The 20,639-nt window shown below is 37.3% G+C and overlaps 1 protein-coding gene across 6 annotated transcripts in view; it reads left to right on the top strand.

The window, feature by feature from the left end:
* TRPC4 (transient receptor potential cation channel subfamily C member 4) overlaps positions 1-20,639 on the top strand; it is a 208,333-nt gene that overhangs the window by 140,644 nt on the left and 47,050 nt on the right. For 5 of the 6 annotated variants that reach the window (XM_072720078.1, XM_072720076.1, XM_025996837.2 and 2 more), the window contains exon 4: positions 8,383-8,719. The exons of the other annotated variant lie outside the window; for it this stretch is intronic. In XM_072720078.1, coding sequence (XP_072576179.1) covers positions 8,383-8,719 — 337 coding nt within the window. The remainder of the gene's footprint in view (positions 1-8,382; positions 8,720-20,639) is intronic. 6 annotated transcript variants of the gene reach the window in all.

Below are 20,639 nucleotides of genomic sequence, written 5' to 3'. Positions count from 1 at the left end.
ACCTACATGATTCACCAGGCAAATGGTGGTTTCTTCAAAACTGTGCAATTTTCTACCTCCATGTCTCTACTCATTTTTAAGAAAACTTTTAGATAGCCACCTAGAAATGACTGGCAGTTTTTCATCTATCTGCCATGATAGTTTAAAACAATCTTTCATATACACCCTGAAGAGGGGTATTTATGAATGGATATGGAATTTCTACCAACTGTTGCCCATTGTGATTTTCATAGAACTAACAATATCTATTGACTCTACCTTCCCATTACCTAAATTGGGTTTTGTTTATTTGCCACATTCAATAATTTAATGTATTCAACATTGGGTTTAGCACCTCCCACCTTATTCCCTTTGCCTCTGCGTTTTCAACTTCCCATTACTGCCCACTCACATCCCAGATCAGTTGCCAAACCCATTTTGAATTTAGGCCCAGAAATGATGTAAGAAGTTAAATCCTGCCCCTGCCTCGCCAACACTATCAGATGGAGTTCAGTTGTCATCTTCCCTTCTGGATATGGAGATGTCGGAAGTGGTGCCCTGGTAGTATGCTTTGAACTATTTCTTGAATCCCAATCTGCAAATGTGTATTTGACATTCACGTCCAAGGAGGGTAATTGGATGATTTGATGATTAGCTAAGAGATTCTTTGAACTTAACAGGGGTTTCTTGGCCAATATAGTCTGCAGAGGACAGGCTATAAAGTTTATCAATCGGTCTTCTTGACTAATCTCAAGGTTTTTTGCCAGTGCCTTCTCAGATATGATTAAATTTTTGCTCATTTTTTTACCTTCTAATGAGGCTAGTAAGTCAGTTTGTCAACTATTTGCTTCATTGCTATTACTTTATAGTTAAATAATTATTAGTATCTTCTGAAAGTAAATTCCTGTAGAATCTTTTAAAACTAATCCCCTATTTTGTGACATTATGCTAATTAAAATGAGTTATATAACATGAAAATATATATCAATTGGCATAACTATAATACTCTGAAATTCTGAAAGTGAATAAATATTGTGTGTTTTTGTATAAGAATGTCAGGTGACTGTGTATGGACATGGATATATGTATATATACACATATCCTCATGCATGTAAATATACATGTGGCTGTATGCAGTAATGATAATACCTAGCATTTATTGAACTCTAGTATAATCTAGGAATGTTCTATTCTTCATGTATTAAGTTCAGGTAATTTTATAATAACTTTATTTGATAAGTGTTTCTATTATCCCCATTTTACAGATCAGGAAAAAAGCACACTGAAAATTTAATAATTTATTACCATTCTCACAATCAGGAAATAGCAGATCTAGAATTCAAATCCTCTTAATCACTACAACATCCATATATATATATAATATAATGACAATATGATTTGCCATTTGACTTTAGGGTCATGTTGAAGGTAGATTATGATGCATAATCATACCCTATGATGCATAGGGTAAAGATCTGTCAGAAACTAGGTATGAGAAATCTTTTCTTTTAAGATTTTATTTATTTATTCATGAGAGAGACAGAGAGAGGCAGAGACACAGCCAGAGGGAGAAGCAGGTTCCATGCAGGGAGCCTGATGCAGGACTCAATCCTGTGACTCCAGGATCACACCCTGGGCCAAAGGCAGACACTCAACCTCTGAGCCACCCAGGCATCCCAAGAAATCCTCTCTCCTTTTCTGATCCAGGTTCTTCACCATCTATTCACGTCTTTCCTATTCATTGTGTCCTGATCTGTTTCATGCTGGTCTAGGAACATGCCAGGCAATTGTATGGTGAATTAGTTAGCTCTTATCTTCTGGCTACCATTGAACTATGTTTAGCTTTTCCACCTACACAACAGTACAGTGATTTGATGGGGAATACTCCCTTAATTTTTTGGTATTTATTTCTGTGATTAGACATTACACTAATCTGCATCATAGAATATGCGCTAGATGTGTGACTTCTATGCACCTGACAAGAAAGGCATCTTCATGAACAAGATTTGCCTGTTCATAATCTCAATAAGAGGACTGACCTTAAGGAAAGCAAAAAATAGAAAAAGTGGAGGACTGGCCTATATTACACAAAAAGTCTTTTTCTATAAAATAGTGGTTCTTATCATTTGTCCTTGGACTAGCAACAGCAGCCTCACATGGCCACTTGGTAGAAATGCAAAGTTTAGGGCCTCACCTTGGACCTACTGAATCAGAAGTACTGAGGTGAGGCCCAGGAACATGGGTTTTAACAAGCCTGGAGGCAGTTCTTCTGCTTAGTCGATTGATTTTGAGAACCCTCCACTCTGTGGCTCATTCCCCTCACCCAACTTCTCATACCAGTCGTAGCTGGAGTTAGCTTAAAACAAAGTCCTGCAGACATACACACACCATACACCCAAGCACACCCACTCCCTCACACACAAACTTGCTCCTAGGATTTATAAGTATTCAAATATATTTACAGCAAATTAAAAGTACTCTTTGAGCGTTTATCAGATACAGTGGAGCTAAAGAGAGCTTCCCTAGACACCAAATCCTTTAAACCAGTGTTTATCAAATTTTAACATTCCTAGGAATCACACTGTTAAATGTCAGTCCTATTCAGCAGGTCCAAAGTGGGGCCTAAGATTTTGCACTTCTGGTGAGCTTCCAGTTGATGACGATGTTGCTGGCCTTAGCCCACACTGAGCAGCAAGGAACTAGACTCAACCGTCGCCTCAGTAAAGACCCATGTCTCAAATATGGCTGTGGTTTCCTTATTACTCTATCACTGACATATTCACCATTGATAATGACCTTTTAGCACAGGGGATAGCTCATCTGACCATACCTGTCTCTATCCTCAAGTATCTAGCATGATACTCTGTAAGTCTAAATTAAAATACTTTGCCCTTCTGCTGTGCCTATCAAAATTCTACCTATTATTTCAGATTTAACGTAGAAATTCTGCTCCCTGTCTTCAGTTTTTCCCAGGCTACTTCTTTTTGGTACGATCCCTCCTATACTTTCTACCTATTTTTTAATGCATCACAAAATGCTCTGTATTAGGTTCCTAATCTGTACCGTAAAGTATGTGCTAGATGTGTGACTTCTATGCATCTGATGGCAAAGGCATCTTTGCTGAACTAAGTTTGCCTGTTCATAACCTCAATAAAAAGACTGACCTTGGGGGGCCTGGGTGGCTCAGTGGTTGAGTATTTGTCTTTGGCTCAGGTGGTGATCCTGGGGTCCTGGGATCGAATCCTGCATCAGGCTCTCTGCAGGGAGCCTACTTCTCACTCTGCCTGTGTCTCTGCCTCTCTCTGTGTCTCTCATGAATAAATAAATAAAATCTTTTAAAAAAAGGGAAAAAAAGACTGACCTTATGTGAGGAAAAAAGAAAAAATAGAAAAATAGAAAAAATTAGAATAACTGGTAGACTGGTCACATGATCAGTCCCCAACGTATGTTGAGTTCTCAGAAGACAAATGTGTCTGGTTCTTACAGATCTCAGTCATCTCCCCATTTATCTAGCCAATGTCCAACTCCTAGATGAGGTTATTGTTTTAATTAAATTAGAGAGGACCAGGTGAAGACGATGTTGATTAATAAAGTAACAGCGTCTGATTAGTTATGCAGTATGGCTGTGCTCCAAGAGACCAGAATGGCTTTAATTAGGAACACAACTAGAGCTATCTCTAAGAAACAGGGAGAGGCCCAGATGGTTAAAGGGCATTGGGAGCTGTAAAGGAAATTAGGGATTGAAGTTGAAGAAAGCGTTTTTTTAGCTATGGACAAAATAATTCCCTAAAGCTCCTTGGCCTACAAATAATCCTTAAACCCTGCCTGCTATCAGTATTACAAAATGAGCTATTGAAAAGCATTCCTGGGCAGAGGAAATAAAACCCCAAAGGGTATAGATTATTTTTTTAATTGCTCAGAAACAAACATTAAGACCCAGAGGAAACTGTAGTCCTTTTTAAGCAAGGAAACCAGATTGCCTGTATGTAAATCACTATGATACATTCAACTCAAAAGTTTCAACTGTCTGGAGACTCAACTCAACTCAGACTGTCATATAACTATCCGACTTAGCCAAGATGCATGAAGTTGCCAGGCTGGTAGTCCCCAGAATTTAGATTTTGCTTGGATAGAGAATATGGCTGCAGTCTGAATCTTGGATACAAACTTTTAAACTAGAAAAAATATTTAAAAACTAAAAAGATAAAGAAAGGACAAATACCAAGTAAATCTGCTCAATTGTTATTTTAATGACTAGGGCTCCATTAATTTTGGAACTCCCTTCTGTTGATTATGTCCACATCCAATTAAGATTTAATTCCTCCCCATGCAGCAGTGAGGTTTCCTGTTTCTTTGGTTTTAGTGTTTAGGTTTTTTATGTTTTTACTTTGTAGCTTTATCCTTTCTCTTGATCATTTTTTTGTTTCCTTTATGGCATTGAGTGTTATAATATTTTGAGTAGTAGTTTTAAAATCATTAATACTGAATCTCTCTTTATTTATAAAAATTAGGTTTCAGTAATCTTTACAGTTTTTTAATATTTTGAATTCCATGACTCAGTGATTCTATAAATAATCATGAGATCAGACTTTTGAAACTTTTTTAAAGGTTATTGAAAGGAGGGGTAGAAAGATTTTCTTTTTGTGTGTGTCTTTTATAAATGCATGGCACAAATGTGAATTTGAATTTTCCTAATGTTTTAATATGAATTTTAATGTGATGGCAGGAATTGTGCTAGAATTGGCCAACAACTGTAGGGAGAAGAAAGGCTGTAATACAGTGTGTCTGAAGAGTTACCCAACTTACCCCAGTACTGGGAAGTTACTTCCTGTGACTCAATGTGCCATAGAAAGATGATGTAGGGTAGGTGGGAGCTAAGGGCTCCCAGGATGTCACAGGCAATATGATGACCCATCTTGAAAGTACTTTGCTGAAATGAGCCAGTGGTAGGCGTCGGAGATAGGATGGCTCTTCTCTGAGGGTGACTTTCAGAAGTAGTTGGAGTAAAGTGGAGTGTTCCTAAATAATCCAAATAAACCGAGACACAAGGAATGGAAAAAGAGAGAAAGAAAGACAGGAAGGAGGGGACAAAGAAGAAATGAAGTACACAGTGAAGCATGAAGGAAAGAAAAAAGAATGGAAGGAAGAAGGGACACATGAGTTAATGAAATGTTTTAATCCACGTTGGCAATTAAAGACTAAAAAATCTTGTAATATAGAAGTTTAATTTTTTAAATCCTTATTTTGGTAACCACTATGAAACCCATTTTTTTTTTCATGGAAAATCTATTAATTAATACCATACAATTTGGAGAATGTGGGTATAGACATATAGTGAACAGTGTAGTAGAAAGAGAATGTAAAACCGTTGTGAGGACATTTAGATTTATAGTGATTCTTAGGAATACTTTTTGGGTTATTTCAATCCTATGATTATTACAGATTTGTAGTCAAATAATATCCACATCTGGGGAAACTTGTATGTTATACACACTCAGTCTTGCTCTTTTGTACTCCTGTCTTTGTTCTTTATCTCTATATAAGCCTCACTATGTCTGTGTTTAGTAGAAAATCAGGTACACTCTTTGTTTACTAAGCACATATGTGTACTTTCCAATAATCAAAGAAAAAAAAAACTTTTAAGAAAAAAGCATTAGTAAAAATTAAGGCTGGCCTAGTGCTTGGCAATGACAGGTGTTCTAGAGGACTAAATAATTTGCTTCCTGTAGGTAATTTAATACAGTCTATATGTGTGTGTTAGGCAACAGAAGTATTTCTCCAGGCAAACCTTAAATGCTCCTTAAAAAGTTATTTGTTCAGTTGTTCTGAGGTATCTCATGCTGGAATGAGATTTTGGCCAGAAAGGGCAGAGGTCATTAGTTCTAGAATTTACCCAGATCATGTTGAACAAAGTACATACTTTTTTTTTTTTTACCTCTTCTGCATGTTTTAAGTATGTTTTTGTTTTTAAAGATTTTATTTGAGAGAGAAAGAGAGAGCGAGATAGCGAGCATGAGCAGTGAGGAGAGAGAAGCAGGCTCCCCTTTGAGCAGGGAACCCGATGTAGGGCTCAATCCCAGGACCTGAGATCATGACTTGAGCCAAAGCAGATGCTTAACTGACTAAGTCACCCAGGTGCCCCTTAAATATGTTATTCTACTTAGCCCCTTATTGTATTTCTTTAATTTGTGAGGATCAGTGAGATATTATAGCAACTGCTTGTTAGATCTTGAATTTTCTTAACTCCCCTTTATTAAGGCCTTTTAGCTGTGCTAAGTTCTAATAGTATGAGGAGTGTTTTATATGAAAAACCAGAAAGAAGATGATAGATTGATTTGCTTATAAAATGCTAATGGGAAGGATTGTGTATGTGTGTTGGAGGGGCAACTCTTAAAAAGAACAAGGCTTGTTAATAACTTACATCACTCTTTGCCATTACTCTGCCGATATATCAGCAAGAACTCTATTTTTAGCTTTCTAATACCTGACTTTGGCCAGAAAAATAGGCAAGGACTGTGTTAAGAAAAGCTATTCTTTGGATTATAAAATTCTATTTTATTAATTACTTACAAAGTAATAAAGATAGCCCACATCATCCAACTCTTAAAGAAATGCAGTATTATTTTATCTGTATTTACTTAACCTATTATTATAAATCTAATTCAGCTTAATTACTCATTTCTTTGCTCACTATGTCCTTTGATGAGTAGGGTGTCCAAGACAAGGTTATGAGAAATAGTTGCATGAGAAATCATTTCATGTCCAGTCCATATGTTTGAATTGATCTTTTAGTCAATCATCCTCTCTCTCCTATTACTCTCAAACAGCTTTTAGTTTGTGATAATCAAAGCTCTTTATGTGAACTTTGGGATTTTTGGCTTGCTCACCATCAAAAAAGAGTAGGAGCAAAGTCTTGTCTAAAGAAAGTACACACAGGCTAAGGCTGAAGAAGAAAAATGATGCCAACAGAATTTTCTTAAATTCCTTTCAAGAAACTAAAGCTTCTATAACAGTCAGTCTGCCCATAGGGCATCCCTTAAATACTTCCTGCTAGGGTATGCTCTCTCTCTTCCACTATACCTTATACCTTGCCTTTAATTGCTTTCTCCTCTCCTCTGTTTATACAAACCTGCCCCTTCAGAGCCCACATCTACTGGGAAGCATTCTTGTACCATTCCATCTGGAAGAAATAACTTCCTTTGAATTTATATAATGCCTAGCTGTGAGTCCCAGTGAGAAAGGTAGTGTGCAGAAAAAAATCCTGGACCAGTTGGTCAAATATTTTATCATTTACTAGAAATGCAACCTTTTTTTTTTTTTTTTTTACTTATGATAGGCACACAGTAAGAGAGAGAGAGAGAGGCAGAGACACAGGCAGAGGGAGAAGCAGGCTCCATGCACCGGGAGCCCGATGTGGGATTCGATCCCGGGTCTCCAGGATCGCGCCCTGGGCCAAAGGCAGGCGCCAAACCGCTGCGCCACCCAAGGATCCCCTAGAAATGTAACCTTAAGTAAATTTACTAACCTCTCATAAAACCCTCTATCCTCATCCTTAAAAGAGAGTGAGGTCTATGCTATATCTCCAACATGTGTCAGGATAAAATGATGTTAATGTTTGTGAAATGTTTGGCATATGGTAATTGATTATTCTTAGGCAAAGTATTTGTTTTATTTCCACCAAATTCAGCTGTGATGATTTATATCGTGGTAATCCTAATACGCTTTCATGTATGTTTTTTTTATTGCCCCAACTCAATTAAAAGTATATTTACTTTTTCTGATGGTGAAAGTAGTGTTTATCATAGAAAATGTTAAAAATATACCGAAATATAAAAATGAAAATCTAATGTAATGTCATAACCGGAAAATAACCAGTAAGCCAAGAAATAACCACTATTAACATCTTTTCTTGTGCAATGTATAATATATATATGGCAGTTCTTATGTATGTATGTATATGTGAGTGCCTTTGTACACAACTTTGCTCACTTATCAGTGTATCCTATGAATATTCCTGTTCTCCAGCTGTATTTTTACTTACTCAAGTACAACCATGATTTCTGTTACGTCTGGCTAAGCACATAGCACTACACCTTGGGTATAAAATGTTAAATAAATGGGTTTTATTCACAGAATGATTTAAAGGATTTTATTATTGTTTATAAAGTAATTATTTTTTTTAGATTTTATTTTTTTAAGTCATCTCTATACCCACAGTGGGGCTCAAACTCCTAACCCCAAGGTCAAGAGTCACACACTGTACCAAATAAGCCAGCCAGGCACCCAGTATAAAGTTATGTAAAGCAGGACTGGTGACTTTAAGGATAAATCTGTGGTCTTACTGATAAACTGAAGCCACCTCATGTAACACTGACTCTTCCTTTTCGCTTCCTTTCTGTTTAGTTTGTTGCTCAACCCAATTGTCAACAACTGCTTGCGTCTCGCTGGTACGATGAGTTCCCAGGCTGGAGGAGACGACACTGGGCGGTGAAGATGGTGACATGTTTCATAATAGGACTTCTTTTTCCCGTCTTCTCTGTGTGCTACCTTATAGCTCCTAAAAGCCCACTGGGACTGTTCATCAGAAAGCCATTTATCAAGTTCATCTGCCATACAGCGTCCTATTTGACTTTTTTGTTCCTGCTGCTGCTTGCCTCTCAGCACATCGACAGGTCAGACTTGAACAGGCAAGGTCCACCACCAACCATCGTCGAGTGGATGATATTACCGTGGGTCCTGGGTAAATGTGTTACTATAGAAAATATAATAAAACCGTGTTGCTGCCATGGAATTTCATTGCCCAGTAAAGAATATTCATTAAAGTCTTGGATGTAGGAATATTTAAAGCAGGTTCTGATTACTGTAGCTTGAAGACCTGATCCCCAAAGCTAAATAAATACTTTGCAAGTTGTGGGGGACTTGCCCCCAGATGCAGCCTATGAAATGTAGCCATAGGTTTTAGGATTCTTGATTTTAATGACTTCACATCCTATGAATGATTTTCTGGGTTTGTTTGTTTGCTTGTTTGTATGCTTGTCTTTTAAAGACTCTCAACATAGCTGATTGTTCTAATTTTCTTAATAGGTACGCATTCTAAAAGACAAATAGAAATCACTCTGCAGAATTAGTAATTCTATACATAAAGTAACTGTGACGATTCTTTAAAATCAATCCATTTAAGTTTGTTTTTGAAATTTTATATTTAGTCAAAATAAGGGGAAATTAAACACTGGGACATCCTCTAATCTCTCTCTCTTCTTTCCGAAGAAGGAAAAATGTTTTGGGATCTTCAGCAAATCATGGTAAGGTAGAGAACCTTAAAGTAACTGGTTAAAAGCTTTGTTTTCCTCCTTTCTTGTTATGGAAGCCATAGTTAAAATTTACATTTTAATCATTCTTTCCTCTATCCTACTGTGGTTTGCTGAGAAATCACATTTTCTCAATTTAGCCCATCATCTTAAACCTCTCTCGTATATCCATCTCATCATTTAGTAATTGGAAATACGTGAAAATTTCATGATTCACAGTCTCAGAAGATCAGTTTGGCTTAACTGTCAAAACTACTGGTGATACTGTAACATTACTGGAAAAAGCAGGAAAAAAAAGGACTGACTGTATCTGAATCTGAGATAGATAACAAACACTCTTCGATTGTAAAGATTATGAATACTCTAAGTACTGACAATAAGGAAAGTTTATAGTAAAGAGATTTGATGTTTTCCAAATGTCCTGGAAATGAATAGCTTCTTAAGTGAACTGCAAAATAGAACAGATTCTCATTAATCTGACATGTGTAAAGTGTGATTTTGCTTAAATTAGAAGAAAGGTTTAAATAACCTGTGTCCTTTTTGCATAAAATGATTATGACATTGCAGTTGATATTCAATATGAAAAAAGGACCCTGCCTATTCTCATTTAAATGAAATATCTCACATTAGGAATACGTTCTTTATGGAGTTATCTCTATAGAAAATTTCTTGGAAAAAAAAAAAGAAAATTTCTTGGAAACAATTCTTTTTTTTTTTTAAGATTTTATTTATTTATTAAAGAGACACAGAGACAGAGAGAGGCAGAGACAGGCAGAGGGAGAAGCAGGCTCCATGTAGGAAGTCCGATGTGGGACTGGATCCCGGGACTCCAAGATCACGCTCTGGGCCGAAGGCAGACGCTAAACCGCCTAGCCACCCAGGCGTCCCATCTTGGAAACAATTCTTAAGGAAGCATTGAGGAGGCTGAAGTTTCCATTTGGGTAACTTATATGAATGTCTAAAAATTCTGGTATTCCAAGTGAAAAACAGAATATTTAATTTTGAAAAATACTATAAATACAATGCCACATATGCAGATATAGCATTTCTAGACTTTCCTGTATGCAAGTAATGAAAACATGTAGAGTACTTTCAATGTAGTGCATACAGTGCAGGGTGATAGTGATACAAAAGTAGAAGGAGAAGAAGAAGGAGAAAGTCCTTACCTTTATGAAGTTTAAATTTTACTAGAGGAACTAGATAGATAATAAACAATGAGATAGGTTGCTTAATGTCAGAAAATGGTAAATAATATTAAAAAATAGAAATTTCAAGCCTTTAGTAACTCGTACAATTAAGAGTCATTGGCTGCCTCCTACTTGCAAAACTTGTAATAGAATTTTCCTTGCAAGTTGGCTAGAAATCATATCCAAACCACAGCTGAATGGTTGAATAAGGTACACATTTAATTGTGATAATTAAAATTCCAGCCTAGAGAAATATAAGGCAACATTTCCTAAAGATATCTGACTTCAGGGAGTTAATTTATCTGGGAATTTTTAGGATTAAAAGAGTTTTCTAGAATAAAAAATATACATGAATGATCCTCTTGCCTAAAGAGAATTTTCTACATCAAATATATCTGTCAAAACAGTATATTATTCGTCAAAGCTGATGAATTCTAAATGCCTCCCATCTAATACTGACTGCAGTGTTTTACTAGATTCGTGATTATAAGGGGGTAGTCACTATGTTATTGGGCTCTTGTAGAAAACGCATTGCATTTGAATGTATTGTGAGTTGTCACAACCTCTCAGGGTTTTCAATATCTTCATCAATAAAATGAAAGATTTAGAGTCCCATTGAGTCCTAGTGTCTTGTGCTAGGGGGCAGTCATTATTAGGGCAGAGAAAAATTGGTCTTTTTTTTGACAGGGTGTGGGGGTGGAGTAGGGGGTGGGGAGAAGGATAAAGACAACAAGGTAGGAATGCTATAACCTTTTACCAAAAGTGTGCTATAGACAAAAAGGCCAGGTCCGATTTGATAACTTTATCAATGAACCTTTTATCTTGTCTCACTTAACACCGCTCTCTGACCAAGTAAAATGTCAAACATTTCACAGTCCCCCTCCATTGTGAAGTTCTAGATTTATGTAACAAGACCGAACAACTTAACAGAGGAGAAGAGTGTGGCTTACAAACGTGTTCCTCATACTGTTAATTTTCCTGGTGATAGATTGAAGCTCTATGCAGGGGTTTTTCCCAAGGCTTCTCGAACTGGCTTAGATTTCAGCCCGTGTCACCCTGTGAGCTACTTATTCTGTAAAGAAATACTTTTTTTCATTCCTACTAAATTTACTTTCCTTCCCTTTTCAGGGATGTTTCCCAGACCTCTGATACCATAATTTACAAGAAACGATTACTTTCATACCTCCCATTTTTTTTATCCTGACAAAAAGACTTTTGATGTATTCACTTTACATATTCATATCGCAAATCTTAACTTTTCCTGAGTCAAAACTTTTTCTAACTGTAAAGCCTAATCTCTCAAATCAATCCCTTTATGTTTAAGAAGTATGGTTTTCCTTCAGAATTTCTGTTCTTTCATACACTTTGCTGTGTTTCAACGATATGAACTTATTTGGTATGACAGATCCAGATGTCTTGTGATTTAGTACTGTGGCAGAATAACGTTTCCCGGTTATTTTCAATATCTTTTCTGTGGAAGGTCAACATCCTGTTGACTATTTCAATGGAAGTCTATCGAGTTTTATATCTTTAGAAAACAGTCTGCAACGACCCTTGTATTCTTCCATTGTGGTGCCATTGATACACTGTAACTCATCTCTTGCAAAGCTTTTTGAATGATTTTTCCTTCAGACTTTCTTTTATTGAAGGCTATTGACTGTTTTTTTCTCCCATCAAACAACTACAAGAGATCTTAACAGATGTCTGCTGTGGAGATAAACTTTAGCATATTAAGCAAATCTGAAAGCCTCCTGCAGGGGTCAAATTTAGGATTCAGTCATCTTGAGATACAGTCCTAATCAAAAGAGAAAACTAATCACAGATAATTCAGTTAGAACTATCTCGATAGATAGGTAGATACTAGACAGATAGACACCAATATACTCCTCAGACTGTCAAATTACCCATTTAAACTAGAGTAAAAAGTGAAACAATTGTTCTATCAAGCAAGCATACAAGTCTCATGACAGCTATATTTTTCAAGTGTCTGAGAAAAAGTATCATTGGAAAGACTGAGCAATGGATTAAACGGAGCCTGGGGCCAGATTAGAGACCTGGTTTCTTCTATGTGCTGCTGTGCCATGACCCTGAGGCTCTTAATTTTTTCAGGGTTTGATTTTTCACATAGAATATCAGAGATAAGAAATGAATATTCATGTCAGAAGTTCCCTTTTACATAAAACTTATATGCAAACTAAATATTGTATGTTATATTTAGCAGCATTTTTATCTCAAATAGATGTCATTTGTTTCCTGAAGGTAATATGGAGTAAAATAGGAGAAAAAAAGCTTTTGAATGCTAATTTTTAAGGCCTTCCTCAAAACCAGTTTTGATTTTTCTATAGATCCATTATAATTCAACTGTAACAATCAAACCTGTGTCAAAGCTTATTCCGTATAAAAAAAGTATGTGCATAGATACATATATATGTATCTATGCGTGTGTGTGTGTGAAATATCAAGAGGTAGACTTGCTGTAAGCTTAGCAAAAAGACCGATGAAATTGACATTTTTCAAAAAAGTAGAATGTTAATGAGGGCTACCATATTAATAAAGCAGGAAATACTTTGTTCTCAATGAGAAGAAAAAATGTCTGCTGCAGTGACTTGATATTATGTGTGTGTCTAAGAATATGCCATAATTATGTAGTATATAAATCTATGCACACTGAGCATGATAAGGAGAAGGGTGAACTGAGGAAAAGATGTATCATAGGAAGAAATCTGAGCTCTGTTAAAAATAGCTTCTAGTGAATTCCTAGGCATAAACTAAGAATTGCTCATAATATCCGGATTATACATCTTGCCCATAACACATACTTATTTGACAAATTTTCTCTAACAAAATTGGTTTCTCATTTCCATGATTTATTTTATATTTTTATCTTTTAAAGGGTTGATATTAACAAATCTGAACATTTCAATAAGGCCTGCCAAATTGCGAATAGAGAAAGAAAACTTGTGATCACATTCTCGTCTGGATAAAGACTAAGAGAGACAAGCAATTCTATATATGTATATTCTTCCTTTTTGTGACCATTTCTACATCTTTTGTCTAATAGGCATTGAGATCATTAGATTTCAGATACTCTCAGCCTCACCCCTGAATTACCCATCTTCTCAAACAGCCCCCCAAAGATATTCTTGGGTTATAAGAAACAAGTCTGTAGTTTCTCCCTGCTCTCTTCCTTGGCAAGGTGCTCTAACCACTTCAGCAAACTGGCTTCAGACACATGTCGACCCCCAAATATGGCTGCAGAACATCCATCTATTAATCTAAAGAGACATTTTAATTTTCAGGAGAACCAGATAATCATTGTAGTATGACATATAATCATAATTGTCTTTTCTTATCTGTGGGGGAAAAAAGTTTAAGGGCACCTCTACCAAGACTTACAGAGATGTATCAAGACTAACACAGATTTCAAACAATGAAATATTTATGTAGATTTACATTGTTGTGCACTTACTATTGCTGGCCAAATGACTTCTTTATCAGAGAGAATATTAAGTATTTTAGGTCATGACAGTGCAGTACATATCTGGTACCCAAAAGTGGTATCAGCACGCTTTGAGAGAATATTTGGCAACATGATTTAGACGGTTCAAGGGAAGGGGGAAAAGTAGGGAAAGGAAAAGTAGATAATGAAGGGAAGTCAAAGAGACGAGAGGGACATCGAAGTGATTTTTGTGAGTTCAGAGTAACAGTAACAGTGGTAGGGACAGTGGTAATAGAAGAAACTACGAATATATGCACTGTGCTAAATGATGGAGAGTGTGTTCTCATCTGAATTTCATAGTAACTCCACTCTGTTGAATCATTATAAATGTTATTAGTGTCTCATTTGGTAGAGATGGAATAGGCATAGAGAGATTAGATCATTTGCCCAGGATCAGGAGCTAACAAATGGTAGCCACTCGATTCATACTTCAGTTGGTGTAATTCCAGAGCTAGAACCTCTATCTCCCATAAGTACGCCCCCCAAAATTTGAGAAGTAGGATTTGGGGGAGGAGCAAAACCAGCCCAAGAATTCAAGACTCCTTGGCTTATTTGTTCTTTTTCTTAAATTCCACATATGTGTGAAATCATAGGGGATTTGTATCTAACTTTTTCGCTTAGCATTATACTCTCTAGATCCATCCATGTTGTTGCAAATGGCAAAATTTCACTCCTTTTATGGCTGAGTAATACTCTTGCACACATACACAGCACATCTTTATCCATTCATCTGCCAATGGACAGCTTGGGCTACTTCCATAATATGGCTATTATAAATAGTGCTACAATAAACACATGGGTGCACATATCCTTTTGAATTAGTGTTTTCATATTCTTTGGGTAAATACCTAGTAGTCGAATTACTGGATATTTGGTAATTCTATTTTTAAGTTTTTGGAGAATCTTTATACTGTGTTCTATCGTGGCTACACCAGTTTGCATTCTCACCAGCAGTGCAAGAGGGTTCCTTTTTCCCACATTTTTGCCAACACCTGTTGTTTCTTGTGTTTTTTATTTTACCCATTCTGACGGGTGTGAGGTGATATCTTATTGTGGTTTTGACTTGCATTTTCCTGATGATGAGTGATGTTGAGCATCTCTTGGGCATCTGGATGTCTTCTTTGGAGAAATGACTGTTCATGTCTTCTGCCTACTTTAAAAAAACTGGATTATTTGTTTTTTGGGTGTTGAGCTGTATAAGTTCTTTATATATTTTGGATACTCACCCTTTATCAGATACATTTCTTGCAAATATCTTCTCCCATTCAGTAGGTTGTCTTTAGTTTTGTTGTTTCCTCTGTTGTGCAGAAGCTTTTTATTTTGATGTAGTCCCAATAGTTTGTTTTTGCTTTTGTTTCCCTTGCTTTGGGAGACATAGCTAGAAAGATATTATGTCTTATGTCAGAGAAATTAGTGTCACATAGGTCTTTAAATCCATACTGAGCTAATTTTTGTGTATGGGGTAAGAAAATTGTCCAGTTTCATCCTTTTGCATGTTTCACTGTCCCGTTAAGTCAGTGTTTCTTGAAGTATCAGCCCACTAAAATCATAATCATTGTAAACTTCTATAGAAAAAAATAGATTTTGAATTCTCTCTGTAGGGATCCCTGGGTGGTGCAGCGGTTTAGCGCCTGCCTTTGGCCCAGGGCGCGATCCTGGAGACCCGGGATCGAATCCCACATCGGGCTCCCGGTGCTTGGAGCCTGCTTCTCCCTCTGCCTGTGTCTCTGCCTCTCTCTCTCTCTCTGTGTGTGTGTGACTATCATAAATTTAAAAAACAAAATGAATTATCTCTGTAGTGGATTAATTTGGATATTCCAGAGGTCTTTAAACATTTGAGATTTGAGATTTGAGGGGCTGTTTGAGATTGAGAAACAATTCTGGAAGCAAAATTTCATGGGAATTATGTATTCGTGTAAAAGCTTTCTAAGGAGTCTCATCTCATTAGAACGTAAACACAAAATGGTTTTACATCTTCTGATCACTCTCCCTACCTGCTCTATACCAGATGTCCTTTTCCTGTACCTTGATATGTCTAGTAGACATCAAGTTCCTGAAACTTTTGAGTGATTAAAAAGTAGTCCCAGTTCAGTTTAAAACTTGAGTCTTATCAGTTTAAGAAGGTCTGGCCCATGGCTCAGAGGCCCTAGAATTGTCCATCATTTGCTTATCATTCAACTCCAACACGGGAATGTAAAAAGGGACACAAACTGTTCATGTTCTCCTCTTTGGTGGCCACAGGGTAGAGGGATGATAAGAAAATTTACAAGTTTTCATTACTTCACTGGAACCCTGGTCACAGCTCTTCTCTGTTGGTTGTGTGCATCTCTGGCTGATACTGTGTAAGCAGTAGGACAGGCCATTACTCCTGACTTTTCCTGATGGGTGCCTGAGTGTTCTTTAGAGGGCCCTGTGTGCCTCCACCTTGCACAGTTCTCTGGATGCACGATACAGCTCTACTTGACATCTTCCGGTCCTTCAACACTTGTAACCAGTGGTTGGCTCCTTTTGGGGTCCTGTGCCCCTGGCAAGGACAGGAGGCAAGATTGATAAAGGCTCAGCTTCTTCCTGTGATAAGCTAAGCACTCACTTCCCAGGAGCATCACAAAACCTTGCCATATCTGATGGCATGGGGTCAGGTTGTTGCCAGCTGCCCTACTGCCGAAACATACTATCTATTTTCTGTGATGACCTAGACCCAGAGAGAGATGAGCAAGCCAATTGCCTGAGCAGACTCTCCAGCAGGGATTGAGATGCCAGTTTTTCCTTGTAGAAACCCCCCTCAAATTTATGAGGGATTTTTTTCAAAGTCTTCTTCACTTGATTTAGGGAGTGGTAGTGCTGGTGAGCAGTCACCTTCATCTCTCCATCTGGTATTCCTAATAAGCACAAAAACTGTAAGGCCCTGACTTCTTGGCTGTCTTGCTACCTATTCCTAGTGTTCTCTTGGTATAGACCATGGGGTTGGAGAGCCAGGTGGCTGGTAACTGATATGGTCTTAATGCCTCTTCATAAGCCCTAACGGGGTTACAGCAGAACGTGAGTCTTTACTGAATAAGATAACTACATTAAGATTTTTTCTAAGCAAAAGCAAAATTTTCAGAGGAGACCACTTTTTTGTACCCTGATTTGGGAACAAAAACAAAAAAAAAAAAAGCAAAACTGAAAAGAAACCTCCAGCAGGGGGGAATTCTTTTCTTGTTTTCTTTTTACCTACCTTGATTTGGTGCCACAGCATAGAACTCAGTGTTCTATTAAGAGATTTCCAAGGTCAGATCCCTGGACTAGCTCTTGGGCTGCCATAACAAGCCCCTGGAGGTTGCTGTAGGTGAAAAGGTAACTCACTTTTTGTTGGGGGTTATTTATTCATTGCATAAATACTGACAGCAAGAAAAGACAAGACAAGAGGTCTGTTCACAGAGTCACACCTTTCTCACCTGATGTCGGGGCTGTTAAATGTGGTGTCTGAAGCCTGCCTACCTCATCTTATCTTCATAGCTGGCTTCACAGGATAGGATATAATCGAGAACTCAGATATCCCTGGAGAAAATTGTTTTGGGAAAGGTAGAAAAAAAAATACACTAAAAACTTCCAGGCATCTACAAATATCTTTCAAAGGAAGTTCTCTGACTCATTTGCACTATGATCTTTCCTTTGCTGGTCCCCACAGTCATGACATCCATGCTTGTAATTAGACCTCCGCCGTGACTCTGAGAAATCATGTCATCTGTTTATAAACAGCAAGAGCAATTTTGAAATGTTCCCATTGTGGGAACAGGACAAACATTTTGTGACAGAAGCTCCCTGAAGCTTTGTTCTCTTCAGACTAGTTACCACAAATAGTTGATCTGGATGCATATCTCAGCCAGTTAATAGCACCCTCTAGCTTTTCTAAAAGCTTGTTTCTTCATATATTTCAGTGAGTGTTACCAGAGCAGAGGAAACTTGGTATTTCACTGACGTGCTCATAAGAAACAGAAATCAATAGCTATCAAGTGCGTGTGTGGTGGCTAGAGCTATATGAGGTGCTCCTCCTCTCCAAGAATGCAAGATCTCAAACTCTGTTAGCCAACAAGCACTGGCTGACAGCACAGGTTAAAAAACGATGGTATGAACCCTCAGTTTCATCAGGATGTCCGCTTTTTCCACACAACTGTGACTTACAAAGATCAGAAGTGAAAGAGTATTTTTGTGTGATGCAGAAAAGTCAGATTTAATGTCTACTCTTTGAACTCCAAAAGAATTGTAGTATCTCTGTGAGTGTTTGCTGCTCTCCTTAGAAAACCTCAGAGGTCATCTAGTCCAGACTTTAATGAAAGTGCCATCTTCTTGAACCCATCTAACAGGAACAGAGTCTGCTCAGATATTAAGGAACTTCAGGTTAAAATGTTGCTTTGTACTGAGCTCATAACAGGTTCTTTTTTTCTTAAGATTTTATTTAGTTATTTGACAGAGAAAGAGCACAGACAGGGGGAGCAGAAGGCAGAGAGAGAGGGAGAAGCAGACTCCCTGCTGAGCAGGGAGCCCGATGCAGGGCTCCATCCCAGGGTCCTGATCATGACCTGAGCCTAAGGCAGATGCTTCTGAGCCATCCAGGCGCCCCTCATAACTAGTTCTTTGTAAGTGCTTCCCCATTGCTTATTCCCTTACATAATTGTTCATAAACTATTTGAAGTTGCCTATTTTGGTGGCTGTTCACATTTGGCTTTACAGTTTGGTAAAAGCGAGAGAGCTAACAATTTATCAATAAAGGAAAATAAGACATAAACACTCTGGCTAGTTAGCAGATATTTAAAACACATTTTATTTTATAATACATTCAAATTTGAAAACAACAATCACAAATTCATATAATTAGAATGCTCTTTAGATATCAGATAGAACAGGTTTGCACCTACTTCTAGAATTTCTCTGGAGCTTGAGTAATGGAAGACATTGCAGGCTCTGGATTGGAATCTTGACCCCACAGGTTATCCTTTCCAGTTCTGGAACAACTCTGTCAGAGAATTCTTCCTTATGTCAGGCAAGAAGGTTTCTCTCTATAATTTTCATATAAAAGATCCAGTTTGTGTTTTTTGAGCAGACCAAAGCAAGCTATGTCCTCTAGTCCAAGACAGTTTTTAGTGTTTCATGGAAGCTATTGTGACTTGTGACTGATTTTAGTAAAATTTGGTAATCCAGACTGTAAGAAGTAATGTCTGGCTATTCATAGCATTTGGAGAAGATGGTAGGATTTGTATGATTGTTGATTCCATATATAGACTTCTGTGTATAATCCAAACCTCTTTTTTTTTTTCAAAATGAGATAATGAATACTAGAACACTATTAGCTAAGATTACAAAGCTGATTACCAGTTGAGCTGAGCCTAGCACCCTACCTGATACAGTCCAATTCTTACCTCTGGTGAAAATTCACTTGAAATGCATTTGTTCAATTAATGATAGCAGTGCACACATCTTCTCATCTCTGGAAATTGGTAAAGTTTCCAATAAAACAAAACAAATAAGCCACATTGTGAAATCTCAAAGATAAGAAAATGTTGTCTAAGAGCACTGTATAAGGAGATTGATTTCTGGTTTCTTTATCAGCTGGTAGTGGAGCACGAGCTACACTGTCTCTTTTGGCCTTAGTTTTCTCAAGTAGGTTGTGGGTGTTTGCTGGCTTCTGAGTCTGTCCCTAGCTAGGCTCAGTAGGAAGAAGCACCACAGATGAGGGTGTGGGGGTTTCCAGTGTACCTAGCATTTTTCCTCATTGAATAATATAAATTATAAGTTTCCCACAAGCTCTAAAATCAGAGCATGCATGCATGCATCATATCCTACTCAGGTCTGTTATACTCCTTTCTTCAAAATGGAGGCAGTGATCATTATCATCTCCCCATTTATGCCTCAGTATTATCTGAGCTCTCAAGAGAGAGTTCTTCATGAAAGAAACCCCAAAGGGAAGCTAGGATATATAAATACCAAGTCTAGAATAAGGCAGTGGTCAACAGCAGACTTTAAAATGCACAATACAGTTAAGAGTCTATAGTTAGAACAGATTCTTAGCTATAGAGAACAAACTGATGGTGACCAAAGAGGAGGTGGGTAGGGGTGGATGGCATAAATCACATTGAATGGTTCTTAAATGTTGAAACAGTCTTCCATTCTTGGGAAAAACAGCAAGTGGTCATGATATATTATCAATTTTATATATTGCTCTATTTAATTTACTAATATTGGTTGAGGATTTTGTGTATATTCATTAAGGTTATTAGTGTGTAGTTTTCTTTGAGTATGTTATTTTTGTCAGGCTTTTTATCAGAATAACGGCTTCCCTTTTAGATTTCTCTTCCTCTTGTATTTTCTTAAGTGTTTGTTGCTTTTTTTTTTTTTTTTTTTTTTTTTAGCACTAGTATTATTTATTCTTTAAATGTTTGGTAGAGGGACGCCTGGGAGGCTCAGCAGTTGAGCATCTATCTGCCTTTGACTCAGGGCATGATCCCTGCATGGAGCCCGCTTCTTCTTCTGTCTGTGTCTCTACATCTCTGTGTGTGTGTCTGTCATGAATAAATAAATAAAATATTTTTAAATGAATGAATGAATGAATGAATGTTTGGTAGAATTTGCCGTAAAGCAACTAGACCTGAATTTTTCTTTGTTGGAAAGTTTTCAACTTATGAATTC

This window comes from Vulpes vulpes, chromosome 9 (genome assembly GCF_048418805.1).
Source record: "Vulpes vulpes isolate BD-2025 chromosome 9, VulVul3, whole genome shotgun sequence".
In the NCBI taxonomy this organism is placed as follows: domain Eukaryota; kingdom Metazoa; phylum Chordata; class Mammalia; order Carnivora; family Canidae; genus Vulpes; species Vulpes vulpes.
This window is presented reverse-complemented; position numbering and strand designations above follow the sequence as displayed.